The sequence below is a fragment of the Panulirus ornatus genome, chromosome 11 (genome assembly GCF_036320965.1).
Source record: "Panulirus ornatus isolate Po-2019 chromosome 11, ASM3632096v1, whole genome shotgun sequence".
Taxonomy (NCBI): Eukaryota; Metazoa; Arthropoda; class Malacostraca; order Decapoda; family Palinuridae; genus Panulirus; species Panulirus ornatus.
Window position 1 is genome coordinate 46,310,512 of NC_092234.1, and position 24,000 is coordinate 46,334,511.

The 24,000-nt window shown below is 49.4% G+C and overlaps 2 protein-coding genes across 2 annotated transcripts in view; one reads left to right on the plus strand and one right to left on the minus strand.

Annotated features, from left to right (window-relative positions):
* Positions 1-24,000, plus strand: part of LOC139751466 (uncharacterized) — a 690,594-nt gene that overhangs the window by 401,952 nt on the left and 264,642 nt on the right. The gene's annotated exons all lie outside the window — the stretch shown is intronic.
* Positions 1-24,000, minus strand: part of LOC139751465 (uncharacterized) — a 393,736-nt gene that overhangs the window by 321,503 nt on the left and 48,233 nt on the right. The window contains exon 2 of the mRNA XM_071666894.1: positions 7,745-8,119. Within this exon, the coding sequence (XP_071522995.1) occupies positions 7,745-8,119 (375 nt within the window). The remainder of the gene's footprint in view (positions 1-7,744; positions 8,120-24,000) is intronic.

Here is a 24,000-nt window from a genome sequence, read left to right on the forward strand (position 1 = left end):
ATCCTCATTTTGAAATTCCTCTCCGTCGCGTCACGTCCCGTCTGGACAGAGGGCTGCCTCTGTCCACGCACCTTGAGACAGGAGTTCGCTGCAGTGCAGACATAACCTCGTCAACGCTCCATGGCCTCCCCAAACCCCCATTTTCCTTCCCCCTCTTCTCCTGAAAAGAAAACTCGACGCTTCGCAGGGTCGTCATATTCCACGACGCGACACATCGAGTGCTCTCACCGACGCCACGACAACCTCCAAGGTGTGTAAGCTACCCAGCGACACACACACGTAGCTTCTTGTCTCTCTCTCTCTCTCTCTCTCTCTCTCTCTCTCTCTCTCTCTCTCTCTCTCTCTCTCTCTCTCTCCTACAGATATCACTTTGGTGTGTGTGCCCTTCCGCCATTTGCCAGCGTACGTAACACTAAGCGTCACTTGGTTGCTGCTGGTGCCGCTGCCTGGACGCTGGCGAGTCGAGGATGGAGCGTTGCGATACTTGTTTCTTTACCTCCGCGGCTTGGCTCTGGTTTACCGTACACCGAACCCCTTTTCTTTTGTCTGGCCTTAGAACTACTGTCATTGGATTTCCAAAAAGCGGGGTTTTCCCCCTCACTTTAGTCCAGTTATCATACATTGTTTATATATATTCTCTTGTTTATATATATTCTCTTTACTCTTTTTCAATTTGTTTGTTTGGTTGTTTGTATATGTCGTATCTGTCCCCCGGAAGAGGATTCTTGGTCGTGGCCTGAGCGCCAGCGAGATGCGAGACGAAGAAAATGAATGGCGGGTTGAGGCGGAGGAGGAGGTGGTGGGTGGGGGAAGGTGAAGGGTGAGATGGGAGAGGGTGAAGGCTGAGGTGAGAGAGAGAGAGAGAGAGAGAGAGAGAGAGAGAGAGAGAGAGAGAGAGAGAGAGAGAGACCGCCGGACAGAGACAGTTACGCATTACCAGCGTCAGAAACGATGGAGCAAGACAAGAGATTGAATAAAAGGGGGAAGGGGGGGGGGGTGTTAATTGACGGTAAGGGGGATGGGAAAGGGGGATGGGATGGGTGGAGAATGTCCTGGGGCGTGGGGGAGGGAAGGGGGGAATTAGGGGGAGGGAGGGACCAGGTGATTAACGCACACAATCCTTTTAGAAAGGCAAAGAGTAATCAGCGGTGATCAGAACGATGAACGAGTGTGGCCACAGTAGCTGGCAACGCTGCCGTGTGACGGTGAGGGAGGGAGGGAGGGGAGGGGAGGGGAGGGGGGAGTCCTTCATTCCCCCCCCCCCCTCAGGAGGAGGAGGAGGGAGGGAGGGAGGAGGTGGTGGTGGTGGTGTCCTCCTCCTCCTCCTCCTCCTCCTCCTCCTCCTCCTGCCATCCGGCCATCTCTCTCTCTCTCTCTCTCTCTCTCTCTCTCTCTCTCTCTCTCTCTCTCTCTCTCTCTCCCTCCCTCCTAGGATCACGGGGGATCCTAGCCGGCTATCCTGGGGAATCCTGCCGTCTCTGTGGAACAAGGATGATGGGGTGGGAGGGCCAGATAACTGTGTGACGCAGGGAAGTTGACGTGTCTCGCTGTGATACAGAGACGCTGTTGGTGAGGGGTCTGTGCAACAGTGATAGAGGGGTCTGTGTGTAGCAGTGATAGAGACGTTGTTTAGTGAGGGGTCTGTGTAGCAGTGATAGAGGGGTCTGTGTGTAGCAGTGATAGAGACGTTGTTTAGTGAGGGGTCTGTGTAGCAGTGATAGAGGGGTCTGTGCAGCAGTGATAGAGGGGTCTGTGCGTAGCAGTGATAGAGACGTTGTTTAGTGAGGGGTCTGTGTAGCAGTGATAGAGGGGTCTGTGTGCAGCAGTGATAGAGACGTTGTTTAGTGAGGGGTCTGTGTAGCAGTGATGACGGGGGTCTGTGCAACAGTGAAGACGGGGGTCTGTGCAACAGTGAAGACGGGGGTCTGTGCCGCAGTGATGACGGGGTCTGTCCCGCAGTGATGACGGGGTCTGTGCAGCAGTGATGACGGGGGTCTGTGCAGCAGTGATGACGGGGTCTGTGCAGCAGTGATGACGGGGTCTATGTAGCAGTGATGACGGGGTCTGTGCAGCAGTGATGACAGGGTCTGTGCAGCGGTGATGACGGGGTCTGTGCAGCAGTGAAGACGGGGTCTGTGCAACATTGAAGACGGGGTCTGTGCAACATTGAAGACGGAGGTCTGTGCAACATTGATGACGGAGGTCTGTGCAACATTGAAGACGGGGTCTGTGCAACAGTGATGACAGGGTCGTCTGTGCAGCAGTGACGTAGACGTACACCGTGAGCCCCTCTCCCTGTAACATTTTAGATCTGCGTGTCACATCCTCTCTCTCTCTCTCTCTCTCTCTCTCTCTCTCTCTCTCTCTCTCTCTCTCTCTCTCTCTCTCCCTCTCTCTCTCTCTCTCGCTCTCTCTCTCTCTCTCTCTCTCTCTCTCTCACCACACCCCATCCGCAAAACCCAACATTTTCAGCCTCATTACCTCCCTCCCTGCCTCCCTCCCCCTGCGCGTGCAAGTCGTACCCATATATTCATCTCTCGGCCACCCATTGCCAGGCGTATAAATATTAAAAAGAACTTTGAAATATATATATATATATATATATATATATATATATATTTTTTTTTTTTTTTAAACTATTCGCCATTTCCCGCATCAGCAAGGTAGCGTTAAGAACAGAGGACTGGGCCTCTGAGGAAACATCCTCACCTGGCCCCCTTCTCTGTTCCTTCTTTTGGAAAATTAAAAAAAAAAAAAAACGAGAGGGGAGGATTTCCAGCCCCCTCGCTCCCTCCCCTTTTAGTCGCCTTCTACGACACGCAGGGAATACGTGGGAAGTATTCTTTCTCCCCTATCCCCAGGGATATATATATATATATATATATATATATATATATATATATATATATATATATGTATATCCTATCCTGAGCCAGGTACCCATTTTATCGACCAAGCAACCCGCTGAAGGATGATGAACAGCTGGGTTGACTGTGGACCGACTGCCTTAACCAGGATTCGAACTTATGCGCTCGACCCTGGGCTGCCCGTGAATGCGTTACGGTCGTGAACATATATATATATATATATATATATATATATATATATATATATATATATATATATATATATATATACACACACACACACTTCAAGCCTGCACACGGGACCCGTATACACGACACGGGCGCATCCCGTGTTACTGAAGGAGAGGCCCTTCTGAAGGAGGGCCTGTGTGTGGCCCTTTGAGTAGGAAGGAGAGATGGTGGTGGGCCACCTCGGTGCCCACACTCGTGGAAATCTTACACTCAGGCCAAATGTTGGGGTCGGATAGAAGTGTTCAGATGTTAAGTTCAGTTAATATGTGTTCAGATATTAAGTTCAGTTAATATGTGTTCAGATATTAAGTTCAGTTAATATGTGTTCAGATATTAAGTTCAGTTAATTATGTGTTCAGATGTTAAGTTCAGTTAATATGTGTTCAGATGTTAAGTTCAGTTGATATGTGTTCAGATGGTAAGTTCAGTTAATATGTGTTCAGATGTTAAGTTCAGTTAATATGTGTTCAGATGTTAAGTTCAGTTAATATGTGTTCAGATGTTAAGTTCAGTTAATATGTGTTCAGATGTTAAGTTCAGTTAATAAGGTTTCAGGTGTTGGGTTCAGTTATTTGTTTTCAAGTAAGTTCAGTTCAGTGGTTTGGAGTGTTAAATTCGGCCTACTGTTTTCGAATGTTAAAGTTCTGTCTAGTGTTTTCTAATGTTAAGTTCGGTTCAGTGTTTTCGAATGCCTAGTTCATTGTTTTTAGATATCTAGGTTCATGTAAACGCTTTTCCTAGTCTACAATGATTTTATCCCCTTATGCACGACGGTACGATCCTTAAAGCGGAGGAGACATGGTCGTCTCTTTAGGTAAAGCGGAGGAGACGTGGTCGTCTCTTTAGGTAAAGCGGAGACGTGGTCGTCTCTTTAGGTAAAGCGGTGGAGACATGGTCGTCTCTCTAGGTAAAGCGGAGGAGACATGGTCGTCTCTTTAGGTAAAGCGGAGGAGAGATGGTCGTCTCTTTGGGTAAAGCGGAGGAGACATGGTCGTCTCTTTAGGTAAAGCGGAGGTGACATGGTCGTCTCTTTAGTTAAAGCGGAGGAGACATGGTCATCTCTTTAGTTAAAGCGGAGGAGACATGGTCGTCTCTTTAGGTAAAGCGGAGGAGACATGGTCGTCTCTTTAGGTAAAGCGGAGGAGACATGGTCGTCTCTTTAGGTAAAGCGGAGGAGACATGGTCGTCTCTTTAGGTAAAGCGGAGGAGTCATGGTCGTCTCTTTAGGTAAAGCGGAGGAGACATGGTCATCTCTTTAGGTAAAGCGGAGGAGACATGGTCGTCTCTTTAGGTAAAGCGGAGGAGACATGGTCATCTCTTTAGGTAAAGCGGAGGAGACATGGTCGTCTCTTTAGGTAAAGCGGAGGAGACATGGTCGTCTCTTTAGGTAAAGCGGAGGAGACATGGTCGTCTCTTTAGGTAAAGCGGAGGAGACATGGTCATCTCTTTAGGTAAAGCGGAGGAGACATGGTCGTCTCTTTAGGTAAAGCGGAGGAGACATGGTCATCTCTTTAGGTAAAGCGGAGGAGACATGGTCGTCTCTTTAGGTAAAGCAGAATGATGTAAACAGAAGAATCCAGCGCGACACAGATTCGCCTGATTCTGGGCGTGGCCCAGGGCGGGCACTCGACCCGCGCCCATCTGCCACTCACCCACCCCACTCACCCACCCCACTCACCCACCCATTTCCCCTCTCCCTCCCCTTCCCCCTCCCTCCCTTAGGCCGTTGCCTAAATGACCCCAGCAGCTAGGGAGGAGAGGGAGTGAAGGACGAGGAAGAGGAAGAAATAGAAAGCTAAAGAAATGGAGAAAGGGGAGGTGGGGGAAGAGAGAGGAGTGGGGGGGAAGAGAGAGAGAGAGAGAGAGAGAGAGAGAGAGAGAGAGAGAGAGAGAGGTTTAGAAGGAGGGGGATAATAGAATGATGGAAGGCATCTGGCCATAGATAGTCTAGTTAGAGGGAGGGAGGGAGGGATGATGCCCTCCCTCCCTTAGGATGAGGCCCTCCTCTCCCTTCCTCCCTCCCTCCCTCCCTCCCTCAGGATGATGCCCTCCTCTTGCTCCCTCCCTCAGGATGATACCCTCCTCTTGCTCCCTCCCTCCCTCACGATGATAACTTACTCTCCCTTCCTCCCTCCCTCCCTCCCTCAGGATGATACCCTCCTCTTACTCCTCTCCCTCCCTCCCTCACGATGATGCCTTCCCCTCCCTCCCTTACGAATCACAACCTCCTCTTCGCCCTTCCTCCCTCCCTCTGATGCCCTCTTCTCCCTACCCTCCCTCCCTCAGATGCCCTCTTCTACCTCCCTCAGATGCCCTCCTCTCCCTCCCTCCCTTAGATGCCCTCCTCTCCCTACCTCCCTCAGATGCCCTCCTCTCCCTCCCTCCCTCCCTCCTCTCCCTCCTCTCCCTCCTCTCCCTCCCTGGCGGGCTGGAGTGTGTGGCAGCAGTAAGATTTGCCTGTCATTTATCACTATTACACCAAGACGGAGTGGGACTTCATGTGGCGCGCCGAGCGCTTGCCACAGCTGGGCAGCGTTATCGCCTCCGACGCTTTTTAATCTAATCAACGGTGGATTTATAACCGGGTTTATGGAACAGCTTCTCTCTTGCTCTTAACTCCCGACGCCACCACCCCACTACCGCCCTAACCCCTCCTCCTCCTCCTCCTCTTCCCCTTCCCCGCCTCCTCCTCTTCCCTCCTCTTCCCTCTCTCTCACCGCCACCACCACACTGTGCCACACACGCGCGCGTGTGTGTGTTCGTGTTCACTTGGCGAGGGCTTTTTTTTGGGTCGGCCCGTTCACCCTGAGCGAGTCTGTCTGTCTCTCCGTCTGTCTCCCCGTGTGCCGTACGCGAGACGACGGGTGTGACGGTGGGCCCCGAGGAAGGGACGGACGACGTGTAGAGAGAGAGAGAGAGAGAGAGAGAGAGAGAGAGAGAGAGAGAGAGAGAGAGAGAGAGAGAGAGCACTAGAAGTGAGAGGTGGTGGTGGTGGTGTACGTACGTCCATCTTCTCAGAAAGCTTCGTGCCGTCTCGTATGTTTTCGCCCTCTCTCTCTCTCTCTCTCTCTCTCTCTCTCTCTCTCTCTCTCTCTCTCTCTCTCTCTCTCTCTCTCTCTCTAATCTTAAGATGGCTAAACCACCTCATATGTATACTTTTGTTTCCTACCTTACGACGCGCTACCCTACCCTACACTACCCCTCTACCTTAACCCCCTACCCTACCCTACACTACCCCTCTACCTTAACCCCCTACACTACCCCTCTACCTTAACCCCCTTACCCTACCCTACACTACCCCTCTACCTTAACCCCCTACACTACCCCTCTACCTTAACCCTCTACCCTACCCCACACTACCCCTCTACCTTAACCCCCTACCCTGCACTACCCCTCTACCTTAACCCCCTTACACTACCCTTCTAACTTAACCCCCTACCCTACCCTAGCCCTCTACCTTACCCCCCTTACCCTACCCTACACTACACCCCCAGCCAGAGCGAAGCCCTCTGGGAAGGAGCGTATGCACGTACGTCCGTCTGTCTGATGAAAGGAGGAGGAGGAGGAGGAGGAGGTGGTGGGCGGGGGGAGTTGGTGTTGAAATCTGTGAGATCTCTGAGCGACGGAATTGGTTGAGGAGGGGGGGAGGGGGGATGGATGTCCCCCCCCGCTACTCCCCCTCCTTCCCCCCTCCCCTCCCCCTCGTTGTTGTCACCTCTTTACGAGCACCGTGTTTGACGCGGGGGGGGGGGAGGGGGGGCGGGAGGGGTGTTCTTCCCCCCTCCCTCCCTCCCTCCCTCTACCCATCACCCCCCCCCACAGCAGGAGTTTTAAGACCACAGGTCCCCCCCCCCACAATAACAAAAAATGGGGGAAGGATGTTCTTGTGCTTTCCCCCCCCCCCCCCATCCATCCACCCCATCACCCATGCCCTCCCAGCAGGTGTTTTAAGACCACAGTTCCCCCTCCACCCACACAACACCAAGCGGGCGGGGGATGGGAGGGGTGTGGTGTGTTCTTCCCCCACACCCCACCCCCACAGCAGGTGTTTTGAAGACCACAGTTCACCCCCACCCCCACACAACACCAAGCGGGCGGAGGAGGGAGGGGGTGTGGTGTGTTCCTCCCCCACACCCCACACCCACAGCAGGTGTTTTGAAGACCACAGTTCACCCCCACCCCCACACAACACCAAGCGGGCGGGGGATGGGAGGGGTGTGGTGTGTTCTTCCCCCACACCCCACACCCACAGCAGGTGTTTTGAAGACCACAGTTCACCCCCCCCCCCCCACACAACACCAAACGGGCGGGGGATGGGGGGGGTGTGGTGTGTTCTTCCCCCACACCCCACACCCACAGCAGGTGTTTTAAGACCACAGTTCCCCCTCCACCCACACAACACCAAGTGGGCGGGGGATGGGGGGTGGGTGTGGTGTGTTCTTCCCCCACACCCCACAGCAGGTGTTTTGAAGACCACAGTGCCCCACAACAACAACAACAACAAACAAACAATCGGGAGTTTTAACATCAATAATTCGTTTTGTGTACGGAAGAAGAGATGGGGTTGAGAGGGAGGCGGTGAAAGAACATGGGAGGCGGTGAAAGAACATGGGAGGCGTGAAAGAACATGGGTGGCTTTTACTCACCACTCATTAGCTTGGATTCCTTGGAGTAGGCACCCGCGCTCGTCAGGAGGGGCGAGGTGATTGGTCCGACCGGCGATGACGTCAGGGGCTGCGGGGCGTGGCCAGGGGAGGTGACGTGGGCGGGGAGGCTCACCGTTGGCTGCCGCGGCAGGAAGGGGAGGAGCGAGAAGGGCGAGTCTCTCAGCAGATTGGTGGAGAGGCCGAGGGGCGGGGCCGGCCAGAGGCGTGGGTGGTACGGGAACGGGAAGGAGCCGCCCAGGGAGCCCGTGAGGGAGCCGCCCACGGGGAGCGACGCCCCTAGGCCGCCCGCGGAGCTCTGGGAGACGAGGGGCGGCGGGGGCACGGGCAGGCTCAGGAGAGACGCAGCTGACACACCTGCGGAACACCAGACGCTGACGTTAGTAACCCTGTGTGCTGACCTGGGACGCTGACGTTAGTAACCCTGTGTGCTGACCTGGGACGCTGACGTTAGTAACCCTGTGTGCTGACCTGGGACGGACGCTCACGTTAGTAACCCTGTGTGCTGACCTGGGACGCTGACGTTAGTAACCCTGTGTGCTGACCTGGGACGCTGACGTTAGTAACCCTGTGTGCTGACCTGGGACGCTGACGTTAGTAACCCTGTTTGCTGACCTGGGACGCTGACGTTAGTAACCCTGTGTGCTGACCTGGGACGCTGACGTTAGTAACCCTGTGTGCTGACCTGGGACTGACGCTGACGTTAGTAACCCTGTGTGCTGATGTGGGACGCTGACGTTAGTAACCCTGTGTGCTGACCTGGGACGCTGACGTTAGTAACCCTGTGTGCTGACCTGGGACGGACGCTCACGTTAGTAACCCTGTCTTCTGACCTGGGACGCTGACGTTAGTAACCCTGTGTTCTGACCTGGGACGCTGACGTTAGTAACCCTGTGTGCTGACCTGGGACGCTGACGTTAGTAACCCTGTGTGCTGACCTGGGACTGACGCTGACGTTAGTAACCCTGTGTGCTGACCTGGGACGCTGACGTTAGTAACCCTGTGTGCTGACCTGGGACGCTGACGTTAGTAACCCTGTGTGCTGACCTGGGACGGACGCTCACGTTAGTAACCCTGTGTGCTGATCTGGGACGCTGACGTTAGTAACCCTGTGTGCTGACCTGGGACGCTGACGTTAGTAACCCTGTGTGCTGACCTGGGACGGACGCTCACGTTAGTAACCCTGTGTGCTGACCTGGGACACTGACGTTAGTAACCCTGTGTGCTGACCTGGGACGCTGACGTTAGTAACCCTGTGTGCTGACCTGGGACGCTGACGTTAGTAACCCTGTGTGCTGACCTGGGACGCTGACGTTAGTAACCCTGTGTTCTGGCCTCACTTGACCTGGGACGCTGACGTTAGTAACCCTGTGTGCTGACCTGGGACGCTGACGTTAGTAACCCTGTGTGCTGACCTGGGACGCTGACCCAACCATTTGTCCATAAACCTCAAACATTAATCCTAAGTATCTATCTAAGTGTCATTTAACTCTCTCCCTATCCCTATATCTATCTACATTAATCTGTTTATCTACCAGTCTATCTATCTGTCTATCTCCCAGTTTGTCTGCCTATTCGTCTGTCTATCTATCAATTAATCTATCTCCCAGCCTAAGATCACTGTGGTGTGGTGACACGGTCTGCTCCACTTTATATATATATAGATAGATAGATAGATAGATAGATATATTCCTATGAGTCCACGGGGAAAATGAAACAATCGCATGTTTACCAAATGGCGTCCTAGCTTCGTCTCAGCGATGTATATCAACTGACTGTTATATTTCTCACTTGTGTCTCCCCTGATGATGTGATTATTACACAAAAGTGCACTTGGGAATTTTCGTGTTTCATTTTCCCCGTGGACTCATAGGAATATCTTGATCACGCGCAAAATTGTCATCTTTTCCAATATATATATATATATATATATATATATATATATATATATATATATATATATATATATATATATATATATATATTAAGTGCTTCTTGCTGCTTATCCCACTTTAAACACACTTAACACATATTCCTGAAGTGGGAACCGTGGTTCTCTTCACACCACTTACATATATCACACACTTTACATATAGAAGTAATCATCAGCATATACATGTAGAATTGAATTTCCCAGAAACCACGTCTTAATATTTGCCGAGGGAAAAAAGAAAATTTTCTTTAGTTGACGTTGAAGTGGATAGAAAATGGAGTGCCAGATGAAGACAAGGCGTTGAAGTGGATAGAAAATGGAATGTCACCAGATGAAGACAGCACGTTGAAATGGATAGAAAATGGAATGCCACCAGGTGAAGACAATACGTTGAAGTGGATAGAAAATGGAATGCCACCAGATGGAGACAATACGTTGAAGTGGATAGAAAATGGAATGCCACCAGATGAAGACAATAAGTTGAAGTGGATAGAAAATGGAATGCCGCCAGATGAAGACAATACGTTGAAGTGGATAGAAAATAGAATGCCACCAGATGAAGACAATACGTTGAAGTGGATAGAAAATGGAATACTAGAAGAAGAAAACGCTACTCCTTTTGGAGCAATTACTGTATACTATTCACAGGAGCTGTCTGTCTTGCTGTAGTTTACCCTGTAAATCAAAATTTACGTATTAGGAAAGGAGGAGGAGGAGGAGGAGGAGATATCCTCGTCCCGTTTTCTTCGGAAGAGATGCCCGCCAAAGGACGCCCTCGCATTGTATACAAGCTCCTGTAGATGTCCTCATCGAGCTTTAAGACACAGGTCTTCAGAAAAGCGTCTTGGAGGACAGTGCTAAAGAACATTTAAGTTGTACACCCTCTTCCCGTTTTCTCCATATTGCTGAAAGCCCGTGGGAGGGTAAGTCTTCGCGTCTGGCGTCCGTGTCCACGTGGTGGAGGAGGGGGTGAAAGAAAACGGACTTTGAGTTTGGCGTTCATATGTGGGGGAAGGTGAAAGAAAACGAACTTCGAGTCTGGCGTTTATGTGGTGGCGGAAGGGTGAAAGAAAACGGGCTACGAGTCTCCTCATCTTAGCTCAAGGGTTCGAATCATATAGTAACCATTTGCTGTGATAAATTACTCAGATGGTAACGGTCTATTGTGATTAGCCAGTCAGAGATTAGGGTCTATTGCGATTAGCCAGTCAGAGATTAGGGTCTGATGTGATTAGCCAGTCAGAGATTAGGGTCTGATGTGATTAGCCAGTCAGAGATTAGGGTCTGATGTGATTAGCCAGTCAGAGATTAGGGTCTGATGTGATTAGCCAGTCACAGATTAGGGTCTGATGTGATTAGCCAGTCAGAGATTAGGGTCTGATGTGATTAGCCAGTCAGAGATTAGGGTCTGATGTGATTAGCCAGTCAGAGATTAGGGTCTGATGTGATTAGCCAGTCAGAGATTAGGGTCTGATGTGATTAGCCAGTCAGAGATTAGGGTCTGATGTGATTAGCCAGTCAGAGATTAGGGTCTGATGTGATTAGCCAGTCAGAGATTAGGGTCTGATGTGATTAGCCAGTCAGAGATTAGGGTCTGATGTGATTAGCCAGTCAGAGATTAGGGTCTGATGTGATTAGCCAGTCAGAGATTAGGGTCTGATGTGATTAGCCAGTCACAGATTAGGGTCTGATGTGATTAGCCAGTCAGAGATTAGGGTCTGATGTGATTAGCCAGTCAGAGATTAGGGTCTGATGTGATTAGCCAGTCAGAGATTAGGGTCTGATGTGATTAGCCAGTCAGAGATTAGGGTCTGATGTGATTAGCCAGTCAGAGATTAGGGTCTGATGTGATTAGCCAGTCAGAGATTAGGGTCTGATGTGATTAGCCAGTCAGAGATTAGGGTCTGATGTGATTAGCCAGTCAGAGATTAGGGTCTGATGTGATTAGCCAGTCAGAGATTAGGGTCTGATGTGATTAGCCAGTCAGAGATTAGGGTCTGATGTGATTAGCCAGTCAGAGATTAGGGTCTGATGTGATTAGCCAGTCACAGATGAACGAATCGTGTGATTAATCATTCAGTTGATAATCAGTCCCTATAATCATCCAATTAGGGTAGCCAATCGTAGTGGCTGATTCGAGGATTTTGGGGCGATTGGCTGATCAGATTATGAATCAGTCTCGCCCGTTAAACAGTGAGTGATTAACGGAATGTACTAATCACTTAATGAGCAACAGATTAACGGGATTAACATCAATCTCAGTGTTGGCTCAGTCCTTTGACTTCGACGACGGTACGACCCTTGAGCACGACGGTACGACCCCTTGAGCACGAAGGTACGACCCCTTGAGCACGACGGTACGAACCCTTGAGCACGAAGGTACGACCCTTTGAGCACGACGGTACGACCCTTGAGCACGACGGTACGATCTCTTGAGCACGACGGTACGATCTCTTGAGCACGAAGGTACGACCCCTTGAGCACGACGGTACGACCCTTGAGTACGAGGGTACGACCCTCAAGCACGAGGGTACGACCCTCAAGCACGAGGGTACGACCCTTGAGCACGACGGTACGACCCTCAAGCACGATGGCACGACCCTTTAGGACGACGGTACGACCCTTGAGCACGACGGTACGACCCTTGAGCACGACGGTACGACCCCTTGAGAATGACGGCATGGTAGCCTGGCCTTTGACCTCACCTTTTCAGGCTCTGGCTAGGATCTCTCTCTCTCTCTCTCTCTCTCTCTCTCTCTCTCTCTCTCTCTCTCTCTCTCTCTCTCTCTCTCTCTCTCTTTCTCTCTCTCTCCCTGCCTTGCGCCGCGCCCTTTCATTTCTGGCCAGTGGTGGGTCACGTAAGGACCCGCATAGTGCCAGCAGCAGATGAAGAGACGCCCCTGGGGCAGCACCTCCTGCTGGAGGAGGAAGAGGTCCTTCCCCCCCCCCCCCCCTTCTGAGCCCCTAGGGCAGCACTATCTCCTGGAGGAGGAAGAGGCCCCTCTCCCCCCACCCCTCGGAGCCCCTGGGGCAGCACTACCTCCTGGAGGAGGAGGAAGCCCCTCTCCCCCCTCTGAGCCCCTGGGGCAGCACTACCTGCTGGAGGAGGAGGTGGAGGTGGTTCTCCCTACCCCCCTCTGTCTTGACCCTGCGCGCGCGCGCGCGCGTGTGAAGTGGGGGGGGGGGGAGTTCGGGGTCGGGTCTTCTCTTCGTCGCCGCCATCGTCAGGGATTGGTGAAGACGGCCAATATCTCCCTTCATCACGCCGCACCTGGGCTTCCCAGCGCCTTTCGTGATCCATTGACCCGTCCCTCCCTGCTTTGTGCACCGTCTTGTATCAAAAGAAGAAAAAAAAAAAGAGAGAGAAAGACATCTTTCACTTACTCACATTACGACACTTGTGAGCGAGTCTTAAACACTTATGCCTGAGCGAGGTTGGGGGACAGTGTGTGTGTCCGATGCGACGCCCCCTTCGTACTTTAGCGTATGGTATGGTATGTATGGTATGGTATGGTATGGTATGGTATGTATGGTATGGTATGATATGTATGGTATGGTATGTATGGGGAGGAGGAGGGGGGGGGAGAGGGGTGACACGTCAGGTAACACCCCCCCCCCACCGGGGGAAAATCTCTCTCTCTCTCTCTCTCTCTCTCTCTCTCTCTCTGGAGGGGGGTGGATGTGGGGGATATGCGCTGTTGATTCTAAGGTCTAATGATCAGCTGAGTTATTGGGTTATTAAAATGTTGTTGTTGTTGTTGTTGTTGTTGTTGTTATTTGTGATCACAACTGTTGTTGGAGGGTTGTGGCCGGAAGTGGTTATGGTACCATCCGTAGCGTGTAGCTCAGTCGTACCGCGGCGGAGGTACCGTGTGCCTGCCTTGTTCGCGGTACGTGGTTGGAGTTATACCCAAGGGTTCGTAACGTCGTGCTCAAGGGTTCGTACCGTCGTGTTCTTAGGTCGTGCCGTCGTGCTCTAGGATTGTGCCGTTGTTCTCAAGAGTCGCACCGTCGTGCTCAAGGGGTCGCGCCGTCGTGCTTAAGGGTCGTACCGTCGTGCTCAAGGGTCGTACCGTCGTGCTCAAGGGTCGTACCGTCGTGCTCAAGGGTCGTGCCGTCGTGCTCAAGGGGTCGTACCGTCGTGCTCCAGGGTCTTACCGTCGTGCTCAAGGGTCGTACCGTCGTGCTCAAGGGGTCGTACCGTCGTGCTCAAGGGGTCGTACCGTCGTGCTCAAGGGGTCGTACCGTCGTGCTCCAGGGTCTTACCGTCGTGCTCAAGGGTCGTACCGTCGTGCTCAAGGGGTGGTGCCGTCGTGCACAAGGAGTCAAGACATACCAGGCCACTAACAAGCATTTATTTCTCTTTCTTCCTTTCATACACGCTTCATTTTGATGGACTTGACTACATTTAAGGCGATGAACGACGGAGGATTAATGAGAGCACGACTTGAGTCGTGGCGTGGGGGAGGGACGAGGTGGGCGTGTCTGGAGAGACGAGACACCCCTCCCCTTCCCTTCCCTCCACCCTCCGCACCGTGGAACAGGAGACTATGGGAGAGACGGTGGGACAGGTGGTGGTGGTGAGAGGATGGGGGGGTTAAGAGTGAAGGAAGATGGGCAAATGGTGAAGGAAGGGAGACGAGGGAGGCAGTGGGTTGGAGGAGAGGGAGAGGGAGAGAGAGTTGGAGGGTAGGAGGAGGAGAACAGGTGGAGGGTGGGTGGGAGGGTGCGGTTGGAGGGCGGGGTGAGTACCTCCTCCAACTTGGTCCACAAGGAGTGTACTGGAGACGCCCTGGGAATAGCAAGTAGCCAGGCGCCCTCTCCCTCCTTCCCTCCCTTCGTGCGACCAGACCCGCTCCCTCCTGACGGGTTACTACGGCTCCCAGGGTCCGCCCTTCCCCTGTGGGGTGTCACCGCCACCTACCTTCATCCCCCCGGGGGACCAGCTTAGCCAGCCAGCCAGCGCCCCCTGGGGGTGTGTGGCTGTGACAAGAGGGACGGGGGAAGGGGTTGTTTCACCTGGGGTCTGACTAAAGGTAGGAGGGGGAAGAGGGAAAGGGGTAGAGGGATCTCTCACCCGTGGGTTCTGGCTGTGACAGTGCTGAGAGGGGGGGGGGGGGGAAGGTTAAGGGGGCCCAGGGACAGAAAAAGCTTGATCCAAGAATCAGAAGATGGAAAGAAAAGAAATAAGTTTGTGTACGTTTGTACCAGGGCCATGGTTGTGGGGGCGGGGAGAGGGAGGTGGTAGGTATGAGAGGTGTAAAGGGGCCGTAGTTTGGAAGGTGTTTGGAGGCTGTGGTTTGGAAGACTTGTTGGGGACGTGGCTGGGGGAGGTATGGAGGTGTGGTTGGGAGATGTGGAAGGGGCCGTGGTTGTGTGTGTGTGTGTGTGTGTGTGTGTGTGTGTGTGTGTATAGAGGGTGGTGGTAGTAAAGTAGGTGTGGAGGGGGTCGTGGTTGGGTGTGTGTGAGTGTATAGGAGGTGGTAGTAATTAAACAGGTGTGGAGGGGGCCGTGGTTGTGTGTGTGTGTGTGTATAGGGGGTGGTAGTAGTTAAACAGGTGTGGAGGGAGCTGTAGTTGCGCGCGCGCGCGTCTGTGTGTGTGTGTGTGTAGAGGGTGATGGTAGTGGATAGGTAGGTGTGGAGGGAGCCGTGGTTGCGCGCGCGCGCGTGCGTGTGTGTGTAGAGGGTGATGGTAGGGGTTAAGCAGGTGTGTGTGTGTAGAGAGAGAGAGGGAGTGGGGCGCCCCGTGGCTGGCGTGGTACGAGGCGTGCCTGTGTACTGGGGGCCGGGGCCTCACCAAGCCCTGGTCTGGGCGCCCCCTGCACCCAACCAAGCATCCCCCGGATTTTCGCCTCATGTCCGCCCTTTATGCAAATGCTTTCAAATGAACAAGCACGGCGCATCCGGCCTGGCTCGACGTGGGAGAGTGAGTGTGAGTGAGAGAAGAGAGTGAGGGAGAGGAGTGATGAGTGGGTCGGGGGTTAGGTTAGTGTCGCCGTGATGTCCACTCCTGACGGTGGGCTCGGCGAGGATCAGCTCGCGGGAGGTGGGTGTCCCTGGCTCGTGGTGACCCTACCTGAGAGTCTTTGACCTCCTCCTCCTCCTCCTCCTCCTCCTCCTCCTCCTCCTCCTCCTGCAGCAGGAGGAGGGAGGCTCGATCCCCGAGTGCAACGGAGCGAAGGTCCTCCTCCCTTGGTTACGGAGGCCTAGGCTTTTTTTTTTATAAGCTTAGGGTCAGGTCGGAGGCCACGGCCTAAGGCTTAAGCTTAGGGTCAGGTCGGAGGCCACGGCCTAAGGCTTAAGCTTAGGGTCAGGTCGGAGGCCATGGGTAATCAACACAGAGGGTCATAGTGTCGTGTTCACATAGTTACCGTTCAAAGTAAATTATATCCAACTGGAATCAAATATATATATATATATATATATATATATATATATATATATATATATATATATATATATATATATATATATATATATATATATATGTGTGTGTGTGTGTGTGTATTTTTTTTCTTTCTTGTGTCTCCCCTGATAATGTGATTATTACACGAAAGTGCGCTTGGGAACTTATCGTGTTTCATTTCCCCGTGGGCTCGCAGGAATATATATATATATATATATATATATATATATATATATATATATATATATATATATATATATATATATATATATATAGGCGTTAACAGGCTCTGCCGACTTGTGGTAACGCCGCGAGTGGGGAAAAAAAATGAATATTCTTTCGCCGAGGCAATGAGACAATTTTTTCTTGGCTTGACTGAGGTCACAGTACGTTGAACCCTGGTCACGTCACGGAGGGGACACCTGACCCTCAACCCCCCCCCCCCCCCCCCAAGTACGTGACACAGGCAGATGCAGTATCACGGTGGCACACGTGCCAGCCGAGTGCCAAGAACGTAGTAGCTCACAGATAGTCAGACACACGTGGTAACTGGCCGGAGTTACAGGATTGGAGGGGTTCGAACCCTTGATGGTGAGACCTGTTCCTGTCTTAATGGCATCCCAAATATATCGATCCAGTAAGACCACCACACACCCCCATCCCCCATCTTCGTCTGTTCCTAGCGCTACCTCGCGAACGGGGAAACGGCGAGGTTCTCCAACAGAGGAGAGCGGACGGGATTCTTATGCTTGGCTATATCAACCTCTCTCTCTCTCTCTCTCTCTCTCTCTCTCTCTCTCTCTCTCTATCTATCTATCTATCTATCTATCTATCTGTCTGTCTTCTGACCTGGTCGTGTCTGTGTCTGCTGCTCTGGCTGCGTGTGTCTGTTGCGCTTCTGTTTGTATGGTTGTGGTGTCCTTTGAATATAAGTCTGTTTCTATTTCCTTTATGTTTTAACTTCTGCAGCCCCTGCTGTGTACACGCTGCTGTGTTTCCTGTATTACTGCACGTGTCTGTATCACTGCCCGTGTCTGTATCACTACACGTGTCTGTATCACTGCACGTGTCCGGTGGCTACACGTGTCTGTATCACTGCCCGTGTCTGTTTCGCTGCACGTGTCTGTTTCGCTGCACGTGTCTGTTTCGCTGCACGTGTCTGTATCACTGCCCGTGTCTGTATCGCTGCACGTGTCTGTACTGCTGCACGTGTCTGTATCGCTGCACGTGTCTGTACTGCTGCACGTGTGTGCTGGCTGCACTGTATATCTCCCTCCCCCCCTCTCTCCCACTAACTGTGTTACGTCAACTGAGTTTAACTATTTCCATCCATTGCGCCGCTGCTGGTGTTCATGTCTATGGTGTTTGGCCAGGCTGGCTGCTGTCCTCCGGCGTCTGCTGTCCTCCGGCGTCTGCTGACCTTGTCCAGAATTCTGCTGACTGTCGTTGCCCCGACCCCTCCCCCCTCCTCTCTACCCTCACCTCCTTCCCCCCCACTCCTCCCCTCTCCTCCCCTCCCCTCTGCCCCCCCCCATGTCTGCTGCTGCTCCTCTCTGTGTCTCTGCCCCCGGACTTTACCCTCCATGTCTGCTGCTTAGCTTTCTCTCTCTCTCTCTCTCTCTCTCTCTCTCTCTCTCTCTCTCTCTCTCTCTCTCTCTCTTTCTCTCTCTCTCTTTCTCTCTCTCTCTGTGGCTCCCTGGTCGCGCATGTCTGCTGCTCAGCGTCTTGCGTCTGCTGAACTCTCGCTGTGTTTATCTATTTATCTATTTTTTTTTTCTTCTTTTGGGGTGGCCTTCTCTTGCTTGTCTGTCTGTATCACGTCTGTTTTTTTTTATTTTTACTTGGCCCAGAACCGCGTGATTTCGTATGGTGTTGGTTACGCCCGCTCTGCTTTTCGCGAGTTCACATTGTGGTCGCAGTTTCATAATAAGGTGGAGGTTAGTGGAGGAGGAGGGAGGTGGGGGGGGGGGGGAGAATGTCCTCTCTTGTCTCTTTCCCCTCACGTGTATGTGTGTGTGTATGTGTGTGTGTGTGTGTGTGTGTGTGTGTGTGTGTGTGTGTGTGTATGGTTCCTATCTGTGTGCGTTATGGTGGAGAGGGTTGTATACACTCGTGCTGCCCCGTCTCTTAACCTTGTGTATATATATATATGTGTACCATGTCTTTACTCTTGTATACACACACACACACACACAGAGCAGCCTATGCCAGGCACCCATTCCACCGACCAGCTCCCTAATGAGGGGAGGATAAAGCACCTAGGTTGGGTTTGGGCCGACTGCCTCGCCTCAGGGGTCGAACTTATGCTGTGACCCGTGCTGACTCATGGTCAGCAACGCTAACCACCGCACCACAGAGGCCCGTGTGTGTGTGAGTGTGTACGTTCGTGCGTGGGTTTGCGTGCGTGCGTGCGTGCGTGCGTGTGGTGGTGGCTGGCCCTGAGGGCTGCAATTTGGGCTGCACGTGAGGGGTCAAGGAGCATTATGGCACTTGAGCTGGGGGGGGGCACTTATCATATGCCTCCACGTGGGTATGAAAGACGTATACAAGTATGCCAGTGTTGACCCCCTTTGGGTACGACGGTACGACCTCTTTGGGTACGGTGGTACGAGCCTTGGGTACGACGGTACGACCCCTTTGGGTACGACGGTACGACCTCTTTGGGTACGGTGGTACGAGCCTTGGGTACGACGGTACGACCCCTTTTGGGTACGACGGTACGACTTCTTTGGGTACGACGGTACGACCCCTTTGGGTACGACGGTACGACCCCTTTGGGTACGACGGTACGACCTCTTTGGGTACGACGGTACGACCCCTTTGGGTACGGTGGTACGAGCCTTGGGTACGACGGTACGACCCCTTTGGGTACGACGGTACGACCTCTTTGGGTACGGTGGCACGAGCCTTGGGTACAATGGCCTGGGTCAGGTCAAAGTTCAAAAGGTCGGTGCCATTGTACTTAAGGGGTTAATTGTAATATTGGTTACGTGAGAGCATGATACATATATGATAATAATGATAATAATAATAATATTAATAATGATAATGATGATAATAGTAATAATAATTGTAGTAATAATGATAATGATGATAATAGTAGTAGTAATGATAATAGTAATCATAATAATAATAATAATAATAATAATAATAATAATAATGATGATAATAATAATAATAACAATAATAATGATAATAATAATGATAATAATAATAATAATAATAATAATAATGGCAATGATAATGATAATAGTAATAATGATAATATAATAATAATAATAATAATAATAATAATAATAATAATAATAATGATAATGATAATAATAACAATAATAATGATAATAATAATGATAATAATAATAATAATAATAATAATGGCAATGATAATGATAATAGTAATAATGATAATATAATAATAATAATAATAATAATAATAATAATAATAATAATAATAATGATAATAATAATAATGATAATGATAATAATAACAATAATAATGATAATAATAATGATAATAATAATAATAATAATAATAATGGCAATGATAATGATAATAGTAATAATAATAATGATAATAATAATGATAATAATAATGATAATGATAATAATGATAATCGTAATGATAATAATAATGATAATGATAACATTGATGAAGATAATAATGGTATTGATAAGAACAGTAATATTAATAATGATGGTAAAGATGATGATAATGGTGAAAATTATTGTTGTTATAATGATAATGATAACATTAATGATAATGAATATAGTAATAATAATAATAATGATAGTAATGATTATAAGGATAATGATGATGATGATAACAATAATAATAATAGTAATAATAACAACAACAATAATAATAATGATAATAATAAGAGTGGGATAAGAGTGAGTGCTCAAATTACAGAGGTATAAGTTTGTTGAGTATTCCTGGTAAATTATATGGGAGGGTATTGATTGAGAGGGTGAAGGCATGTACAGAGCATCAGATTGGGGAAGAGCAGTGCGGTTTCAGAAGTGGTAGAGGATGTGTGGATCAGGTGTTTGCTTTGAAGAATGTATGTGAGAAATACTTAGAAAAGCAAATGGATTTGTATGTAGCATTTATGGATCTGGAGAAGGCATATGATAGAGTTGATAGAGATGCTCTGTGGAAGGTATTAAGAATATATGGTGTGGGAGGCAAGTTGTTAGAAGCAGTGAAAAGTTTTTATCGAGGATGTAAGGCATGTGTACGTGTAGGAAGAGAGGAAAGTGATTGGTTCTCAGTGAATGTAGGTTTGCGGCAGGGGTGTGTGATGTCTCCATGGTTGTTTAATTTGTTTATGGATGGGGTTGTAAAGGAGGTAAATGCAAGAGTCCTGGAAAGAGGGGCAAGTATGAAGTCTGTTGGGGATGAGAGAGCTTGGGAAGTGAGTCAATTGTTGTTCGCTGATGATACAGCGCTGGTGGCTGATTCATGTGAGAAACTGCAGAAGCTGGTGACTGAGTTTGGTAAAGTGTGTGGAAGAAGAAAGTTGAGAGTAAATGTGAATAAGAGCAAGGTTATTAGGTACAGTAGGGGTGAGGGTCAAGTCAATTGGGAGGTGAGTTTGAATGGAGAAAAACTGGAGGAAGTGAAGTGTTTTAGATATCTGGGAGTGGATCTGTCAGCGGATGGAACCATGGAAGCGGAAGTGGATCATAGGGTGGGGGAGGGGGCGAAAATTTTGGGAGCCTTGAAAAATGTGTGGAAGTCGAGAACATTATCTCGGAAAGCAAAAATGGGTATGTTTGAGGGAATAGTGGTTCCAACAATGCTGTATGGTTGCGAGGCGTGGGCTATGGATAGAGATGTGCGCAGGAGGATGGATGTGCTGGAAATGAGATGTTTGAGGACAATGTGTGGTGTGAGGTGGTTTGATCGAGTAAGTAACGTAAGGGTAAGAGAGATGTGTGGAAATAAAAAGAGCGTGGTCGAGAGAGCAGAAGAGGGTGTTTTGAAATGGTTTGGGCACATGGAGAGAATGAGTGAGGAGAGATTGACCAAGAGGATATATGTGTCGGAGGTGGAGGGAACGAGGAGAAGAGGGAGACCAAATTGGAGGTGGAAAGATGGAGTGAAAAAGATTTTGTGTGATCGGGGCCTGAACATGCAGGAGGGTGAAAGGAGGGCAAGAAATAGAGTGAATTGGAGTCATGTGGTATACAGGGGTTGACGTGCTGTCAGTGGATTGAAGCAAGGCATGTGTAGCGTCTGGGGTAAACCATGGAAAGCTGTGTAGGTATGTATATTTGCGTGTCTGGACGTGTGTATGTACATGTGTATGGGGGGGGGGGGGGGGTTGGGCCATTTCTTTCGTCTGTTTCCTTGCGCTACCTCGCAAACGCGGGAGACAGCGACAAAGTATAAAAAAAAAAAAAAAAAAAAAAAATAATAATAATATTAATAATAATAATAATGATAATAGTAATAATTATCCCTGGGGATAGGGGAGAAAGAATACTTCCCACGTATTCCCTGCGTGTCGTAGAAGGCGACTAAAAGGGGAGGGAGCGGGGGGCTGGAAATCCTCCCCTCTCATTTTTTTTTTTAATTTTCCAAAAGAAGGAACAGAGTAGGGGGCCAGGTGAGGATATTCCCTCAAAGGCCCAGTCCTCTGTTCTTGACGCTACCTCGCTAATGCGGGAAATGGCGAATAGTATGAAAGAAAGAAAATAGTAATAATGATAATAATAATAATTATGATAATGATGATGATGATAATAATAATAATAATGATAATAATAGTAATAATAATAATAATAATAATAATAATAATAATAGTAATAATCTGTGACTGTCTATTTACACTAATCCTGGGGGACGTTAAGAGCGGAAATCTTGACGCAGACCACAAAGTTCTCGGCCATCTTGAACGTGAGGTTTCCACTTCCTTTTGGCCTCTCTCTCTCTCTCTCTCTCTCTCTCTCTCTCTCTCTCTCTCTCTCTCTCTCTCTCTCTCTCTCTCCTTTTGGAATGATACGTGTGCGTCTGTATGTATCCCTTCCCTGTACTGAACCCTCGGGGGAGGAGAGTGGACTGTCTTTTCATATGTATCACATGTGTGACCCATATGTGATACATATACGTAGCATGTATTATCGTGGTAACACGGGGTGTATGGGTCCTCCACGTGGTGTATGTGTCCGTGTCTCCCTCACGTGGTGCATGTGTCCTCCACGTGGTGTATATCTTTCATATTTCTAACCCATATATATATATATATATATATATATATATATATATATATATATATATATATATATATATATATATATATACACATAAAAACATTTTATCCTCATTTTTTAGGGTAGAGGATGACTATGGTGAATGATATGATCAATAGGTTTCCACGATCATAGAAATCACAGAATAAAAGAGACCACTGATCATAGAAACCCGAGAAAGTCCCCACGATCGTAGAAACCACAGGAAGGTCCCCGATTATAGACCCCTACAAGAAAGACCCCAGGTTATCGAAACCCTAAAAGACACCCCTACGCCCATTATAGAAACTATGAAAACATTATGGAAACCAGAACTTTATAAAAGATCATAGAAACCACAAAAGCACCCCACAGTCATGGAAACCACTAAAAGACCTTTGAACATAGAAACCAAGAAGAGACCTCCGAATATAGAAACCACTAAGAGACTTCCGAACATAGAAACCAGGAAAAAACCTCCGAATATAGAAACCACTAAGAGACCTCCGAACATAGAAACCAGGAAAAGACCTCCGAGTATAGAAACCACTAAGAGACCTCTGAACATAGAAACCAGGAAAAGACCTCCGAGTATAGAAACCACTAAGGGACCTCCGAACACAGAAACCAGGAAAAGAGCCCCGATTATAGAAACGACAAAAAGAAGTCGATCATAGAAACCACTTGATCATAAAATCCACACGGAACCCCCCCCCCCCCCCATATTTCCAGAAACCACAAAACAGACATTCGGCCACAGAAACCATAAGAAAGACCCCGGTTATATAGAAACCACGAAAGAAATACCCACGATTATAGAAACCTGTTAGAGATTGCAACCACCCCTTCTTTCGCCCCCCCCCCTTAACCCCTTACCCTCTAATTAAGTGAACTCCCTCAACCCCGAACACGGTGTTGGAGGGGGGGGGGGAGGTCGTGACCCCCCCCCTGACTTGCTAGTCCCCCTGAATTAAGGGCAGTTGACCCCTTTGACGAGCACTTAAATAAGTAAAAACCACTAAGGTCAGATTTCCTACTTAACACACCACTCGTGTCGCCTCACATTCTTAAGACGTATAGAAGACTTACACGCGTAAGGGAGCGCGCGTACACACACCCCCACTCACTTATACGCCCTTGTTGCACGGACACCCGTCAAAGCTAACATCAAAAACCAAACAAATAATAATTTTTGAAAAATATTTTTTTTTTTCTTCCTATAACCACTGTTGGTGGGGGGGTGGGGGGTGTTGGGGATGGGGGGGCAAGAAAAAAAAAAGGAAAAAAAAATTGGAGGAAAAAAAATGATTATATTCATTTGAATTATTTTTTTTTCCCCCACTTGATAAGCAAGCGAATATTTCTGAATACTTTTTGGCTTTGGTCCCTCCGGGTAAATTAGTTAATATTTCTGCGAGTGGCCAATTAATGCTCTCTTAATTAAGCTTCTGATGTAATTGCCCTCCGCTGAAGTATTGTCAAAAAGAGAGAGAGAGAGAGAGAGAGAGAGAGAGAGAGAGAGAGAGAGAGAGATAATTCATTTATGGCATTTCTTTGTGGTGGTTGATTTATGATGGCGTACGAACCAGTGGCAGGCAGCTGGCTGCCCGGCATTAACTGTTGCCACTGAGAGCAGTCTTATCTACCGCCACCACTGTGGGTA